Below are 6,670 nucleotides of genomic sequence, written 5' to 3'. Positions count from 1 at the left end.
GCGCATCCTATAAAATGATGCACAATGCCACTATCTTAGAGCATATGTTTTGGAATCTTGGATGGCAGAGTTTGCTTCTGACAGAGTGTAACGGATACATGCTAAGAATAAGACCGAAGGAACACTCCTTAATCACGTAAAATTAATTGGCTCTTTTAGTTGCCATGAGATCCTATTGACCGACAATTTAACTGGCTGTTTGAGTTTATTTATCTTAAAAATGGTGATTAGCTATATTTTATTGTTAAAATTTAATCATGCAAGCCCTAACTGGAACGAGGATCCTGTCCGGATCCTCTTTGAGAGGATTCAGGGGATCCTTTAATCGTGTTCGTTCGTTGTAAATCGTGCGGTCAGTTTTCGTCAGGTACTATTTGTGTTCAATTTTAAATATAAAATTTTAAATAATTTTTTACTGCAAGATATACGATAAACGGACATTATTAATGGATCTCTAAGATCCTTACAAAATGGATATGGAGAGGATCCTCATACCCCTAACTGTACCCTTTAAATCATCGAAAAGGTTAACTCTAGTATTTTTTTTTTTAGTGTCGTTGTGACAGCATTATCAAACAAAAGAAAGAAAAAATAATCGAGATAAATTATTAATCATGGAATGTGCTGGAGGCAAGCGAAGCAGTGTGATTTCTTTGCTACTTGGGGGCCTACTGGCTTGGAAGCAATACTAAGCTCATGGTTAAGGACTTGATTTATTAATTAATTAGTGAGGTTTAAATAATTAAGCAACAGAGTTTCCAAGAGGAATTAAGAATATCCTTTAAAGTTTAAACAAATAAGCAAATGTTACTAATTAATTCAAGATTAAGGGTGTGGTGGTGGATTGATTCATGGTTTGGAGAGATTATTCAATATGTTCGGAATACGGGACGGTACGTCAAATGTCATTATACAAGTGGAGGGAAGTTTTTCTTTCAAGTATCCTTCCACTTGTATAATGACATTTAACATATATGGTTGTGTTCCGAACACAATAAAAAATCTTAAACGTGGTTAGGGCCGTCTTCTTCAACTTCATGCTTCCCTAATTCCTTCTTTTAGTGTAATTAGAATATCGCTTGCAACGGTCGAAAGCAGTAGTTATAATTGCCAATGTGAGTCCAATTTCCATAGAGAGAGAAAATGTAGTTCACTCGCCATATGGTACATAAAACCCCATCTAGCTCGAGAAGAATTTAGCACAAACCGTTGTACGTGTCGGCTGTGTCTTCATTTGTTTATGTGACAAGGTGACTAGACTCCGGGAGAAAAATTTAGCACAAACTACGTAACGATTATATCTGCATCTCTCATCACATAACGAGATGTCTTATGCATGCAAACAGGACTAATTATTCATGTAATTAATGTGGAGTATAGAGGTTCTAATCTCATATGCCACGTCAAGCATCTAGCTTTGCTTCATTGCCATGCAATCAGAAATAAAACAAGCACCAAGGTGTAATCATTAAAGAAGGTCTAAACACACACGTCAAGTATGTCGCATTAGATCATAATCTTTCGTTTATTTTCAGGTGCATATATACATTATTAGAAGGATAGATTAGTTCACAAGATTGCAATTACAAAATAATGTTCATTTCCACCATTACGTAACGATTTGATTTGGTTCAGTATTGGCTAAAAATACTAAGAAAAGAGAACCAAAACAAAATGGTAAACCCAACAATAACAAAAATTCAACAAATTATTACATACTTTTCTTATTGCACATCAATCCATTCTAAAATCCATCATCAAAGTTTAAAGTTTAACAATTAAAATAAGGGAGTTTTAACGAAAAGCCCTCGGTACTGTTCACTTTAACGAAAAACCACATTTTTACACTAAAAAGTCAAAACTGGTACTATTCACTTTACCCTTTATTTTGTCCTTATCGTTAAAACTAAAAGTTTTCAAGCCCTTTTCATTAGTTTTCCTTTAAAATAATTACAAGTCAAAGATCTTTAATGTTCAATTAACCTTCAAATTCATCATTCTTACATAGTTATTAGTCAATAAAAAAGACAATTAGCAGGAATGATCACTTTTTGATCTTTTGTTGCAAAAAGGATTTAAGAGTCATTACGTCATTGTTGTGCGGTCGTTATGTTATTGTTGTGTCGTCGTTGTATAATCAATATGTGATCGTTAATTACAAATAATCATTTATGCATGTCAAAAAGTGATCATACATACTAGTTGCCCATAAAAAGATACATGTATAAAATAAAATCACTTAAATACCTATACGTAAGTGGTCAATCTGTAATCAAACTAATTAAAGACAAAATAAGGGGTAAAGTGAATAATACCATGATTGACTTTTTAGTGTAAAAATATAGTTTTTCGTTAAAGTGAACAGTATCGAGAACTTTTCGTTTAAGCTCCCTTCATTCAATTCATCTTTTAAACAGTTTAACTTTTTCTTTCCTAAAAATCAAACCAAACCAAACCAAACCGGTCACTGTCGTCCGGATCGGTCGCCGTGATTAGTTCGGCCATATTGATGCCCACCCACCGTAGAAAGAATTGGATGAAAATCGGGTAGGAATGAAAAAAATTGTACAATAGTCAGAGCTGGGCCATAAGATGGGAGAAGGGTAAGAGGCCCACGAATCAGTTCAGTTTGGTCGATAATAATTTGTGATAGAAAGTTCACTTTGTATTTTAATAATTTATTATTTAGTGTTAACTACAAAAAAATATTTTTTTATGCCCAGGAATTATTTGGCATTGAAAAATAGTCGTATTTTAATTACTATAAGAAAACCAAGGTTGCCACTATTACGGTATAATGATATTTCTCCGTACTTATATGAGAGATTTAGATTGATTCTTGCCAAAGTCGAATTTGAACCATATTATAGCTAGCTTATTATGAGGCTAAATCTATTCATCCCCCTTAGTGTAGATAGGGTAATATTGTTTGTTTTTAAAAGAAAAAAAAACCAAGATTAGGCTCCAATACTTAATAACAATTTAATTGACAAAAAAAAAGAAATTATTATCGATCCTTCAAAAATCTAATTTTGTACTCCATATATTTTATATTAAAAAAAAAAAACCTCTTACGAGCAACTGACAAGTAAAATTTTGAATTGCCAAAAATAATTTCCAAAAAAAATATATAAATAAATCAGTGGATAGCGACTATTTTGAAGTGCTGGGTTGCTACCAAGCCATGGTAGTAACTAGAATTTGATTTGATAGAACTTAGGATTGGCTTACAATGGGTTTAATTAATATTAAGATCAGGCCCAACCCATTATCTTTGTGCAGGCCCATTTCAATTTGGAATCTTCTTCTCTTCTGTCTCTGTCGTCTGATATATTTGCTTGGCCTCCAAGTTGCCAAAATCATTTCCAGTCCTTTTTGCACTCTGTTATCTCTGGGCCCCACTAAACCTGTGCTTTTAACTTTTGTTACCACATGATAGTGGTCCCACTGGTCTTACAAAGATAACGGCTATCTTCGCTTCACTCCAATAAAAGTAAAATTAAAAATCTCTAGGCAAGATTAGATAATTTCGTTTTATTAGTTTAATTTACTTTGCTCAAAATAGTCCTAACAAAAATATTCTTCTAACACTATTCCGTTATGTATTTTAACAATCTGAGTCGTCTATTTTTTTTTTATATTATCATTTAAAGATCATTTTTGTAAAAAATTATCCGACTCCAACAATGTTTAATCATTAAAACGTGCAAAAAACCGTAATCAGTTAAATAAAGTTTATATGATATGTACAATACAATGACCAAACAATTAGAGCTAACTAATTCTTACGTAGATAATTTTTAAAAGAGAATTTAGATACTAAATAGTTTAGAATGTTGAACGACACTAAAAAGAATAATGTTTTGAAGAAAGTCAATAATGTAGAGAAATTGTAGTCATATCTTATATAGTCTGCAAAAAACTTATAATCTTTTGAGGAAGTGGCGGAGCCATGAAAGGAATAGGATAGTCCCAGGCCCATCCTAACATTTTTTTACTCGTAAAAATTTAGTGTTATGCTTATGATTTTCAAGGTTTTTGTAGGCTCATGCCCCATTCAGACATTTTTACTTTAATTTATTTCATCATCATTTGATATGAGGTTGATAGCTCATATAGAGTTTAGGCAATCAGTTGGTTGTGAGCCTTGATGAGGACTTTAGTCTGGGGATCAGTGGAGGAGAGGGGAAGAAAGTTAGAGAGGCTTGGGGTTTAGGTATGATGAGAAGATGATGAGAGGACACCATATCAAACCCGAATGACGTTGGTCGGTTATTCATTACATGACAGTAATTTTTATAAGTTTAAGAGAGCGTTTCAGATTGAGACATTTGGGTTCTTCCTAGGCTGAAATTTCGACTTCCCGCCACTGCTTTGAGGTATCGTATACCGTAAGCTTTTAGCCGATGAATTTTAATCATTTAATTCTTAACCAAAAGTTTAACAATTTAACAATTAAAAACTTCAAAATATATAATACTCGGGAATATGCTATAATACATTCCACGTTCAAGGCAAATGAAGATAAACATGTAAAATTATGGAGAGTGAATCTGCAGAGGGGGCAGAGGGACAACTCTGTTAGTTGGGTCTTGGACTCTTGGCCCACACGTCTAAATATGCCCATAGGTCGAAGGACAATTCTACCCGTGTTAATTTTTGGCCCTGCTTTGACAGCGTCTTAGCCAAAATGGTCTGCTTCTGTAGTCTTATTGGGCAGTTTGGTCTTTTCCACTACAAAAGCACCATTTTGCTTTGTTTTTCGTACTATTTCTACCACAATACTTACCAACTCCAACAAGTAGTGTAGGAAGGAAAACCAGAGAGGGAGGAGAGAGTTGAAGGCTCTGCAACTGCTACAATGTTGAAGACGAAGATGGTGTTCTTCTTTCATCTTCTATTTCTCCTTTCTTTTGGTGTTTCTGGTAAGAAAAAGGTTCAACCAAGTTCAAATAAATCTCACTTTTTGTTATTAAAATTCTTGGTTTTTTATCTTTTATTTTTCTGAAAATTTTCTGGGCCTTTATTTTCTGTGCAGGTGAAAGGCAAGACTCCATTGTTTCTGTAAAATCTGGAGATCTCAGTGAGGTTGCAAGCAGCATTTTAAAGGCAGAAACTTGGCTCAAAACCCACGTCCTTGCTCACTACCCTTCCGCCCCCATCACCGCCATTGTCGTCGGCGGCGTTGGCGGCGTCCCTCTTCTTCTCTGCCGGAAAGAGCAAGAACACACTCTCACTCTCATCCTCCCGGCCGTCAAGAACTTGCACCACTCCCTCACACGGTGGGGCCTCCAGGAACACATCAAACTCTCACCCGCCTTCGCTCCTTCTTGTTTCGTCAGAAGCTCCTATATCTTTGGGAAATTTGTGAGGCCTGTCCTAGATTTTCTCAAGGGAGCATCTCAAACTGTCTCTCCAACGTTGGTGTCTTCTCACTCCGAAAGCCTTGAGGACTTTATCGGCGTTAGCTTTAACTTTGACGATTATACTGTCGTTCTTGACAACCCCGGAGAGAGAAAACCCAGCGGCAGAAAGCTCTCTGCGGACCCCTTTCCAGCGAGACCGAAGCCATTGCCTAAAATTTCAGAAACCCCACTTCACTCCACTGTTGGTCTCTCTGTTCCCGCCAATGTGGCTAAAAATCCTCATCCTCCATTGCCCCAAACTGCCTCTCCGCCGCTCCAAGTTCCTTCGCCACAACCCCAAAGTGCCGTCTCTCCGCCACCACTCCTGCCTTCCCCAGAGGCACAAACAGCCTCTCCACCACCACCCCAGATAGCTTCTCCACCAGATACGGGGTTCTCCTCAGCCCCAGAAAACCCTCCTTTTGTTGATGATTCCCCTCCGCCGTCCCCTGCCACAATTCCACCCTGCAGGCCGACACACGTGCCACCTCCTGCCCCAGCCCCTCAGACTGCAGTGCACAACAAGCTGTGGTGTGTGGCCAAGCCCACTGTTCCTTCAGACACTCTGCAGGTGGCAATGGACTACGCCTGCGGAGACGGCGGTGCTGACTGCTCGGAGATCATGTCGGATGGCAACTGCTACAGCCCTGATTCTGTTGTGGCACATGCTTCCTACGCCTTCAACAGCTACTGGCAGAAGAACAAGAAGACCGGAGGGACTTGCAGCTTCGATGGCACTGCAATGTTGATTAACAATGATCCAAGTAAAAAAGCCTCTTCATCTTCCAATTTTGATTAGTCTGTAAATGTTCCTCTTTTGCAAGCTTGCTGATATGGAGTGTTATCTTTTCGATTGCAGGTTATCTTCAGTGTCGATTCATTCTCACCTGAATGCAGTCGGAGCGGAAACTGAGACCGGTGGCTCTTCTTCTACGATGGGAAATCAGATTCTGAGGTGATCTTGTAGTTTTTCAGCCATTAGTTTATGTTACTAGTTTAGTTCCAAGTAATATCTGGTTTCTTTTGATATGTAATCCTGCTCCTCTTGCTATAACCAGAGAGATTCAGCTTACACGTCCAAACATCGAACTTTTAGTTTTCTGAACGATATGTTTGTCGCATGAACACCGCAAGCACTGACTCGAAGCTAGAGTCGTCTGTGGTCGAAGAGAACGGGAGATAAAAGGAAGAGCTCAATCAAAACTTAACCTCCCAATCTCTGAGACTCTGACTGTAATAAGCAGCCTGGAAGCACATTGAATAAA

The 6,670-nt window shown here is 37.6% G+C and overlaps 1 protein-coding gene across 1 annotated transcript; it reads left to right on the top strand.

Moving 5' to 3' along the window:
- Positions 1–4,766: 4,766 nt before the first annotated feature.
- On the top strand, positions 4,767–6,487 carry LOC103403926 (glucan endo-1,3-beta-glucosidase 12). Its single transcript, XM_008342772.4, has 3 exons — positions 4,767–4,925; positions 5,039–6,169; positions 6,265–6,487. Exons 1-3 carry the CDS (start codon positions 4,862–4,864, stop codon positions 6,294–6,296), a joined length of 1,227 nt encoding a protein of 408 aa, XP_008340994.1. The 5' UTR covers positions 4,767–4,861; the 3' UTR covers positions 6,297–6,487.
- Positions 6,488–6,670: the final 183 nt, after the last annotated feature.

The sequence above is a fragment of the Malus domestica genome, chromosome 02 (genome assembly GCF_042453785.1).
Source record: "Malus domestica chromosome 02, GDT2T_hap1".
NCBI classification, from domain to species: Eukaryota; Viridiplantae; Streptophyta; class Magnoliopsida; order Rosales; family Rosaceae; genus Malus; species Malus domestica.
The sequence above is the reverse complement of the archived record's forward strand: the minus strand, read 5'-3'. Positions and strand labels throughout refer to the sequence as shown.

Excerpts from the sequence above, each read along its gene's own strand:
- LOC103403926 (XM_008342772.4), top strand. The coding sequence starts at position 4,862 with ATGTTGAAGACGAAGATGGTGTTCTTCTTTCATCTTCTATTTCTCCTT. Across the intron at positions 4,926-5,038 it reads CCTTTCTTTTGGTGTTTCTG|GTGAAAGGCAAGACTCCATT; the intron begins GTAAGAAAAAGG and ends TTTTCTGTGCAG. Across the intron at positions 6,170-6,264 it reads GTTGATTAACAATGATCCAA|GTTATCTTCAGTGTCGATTC; the intron begins GTAAAAAAGCCT and ends TTTCGATTGCAG.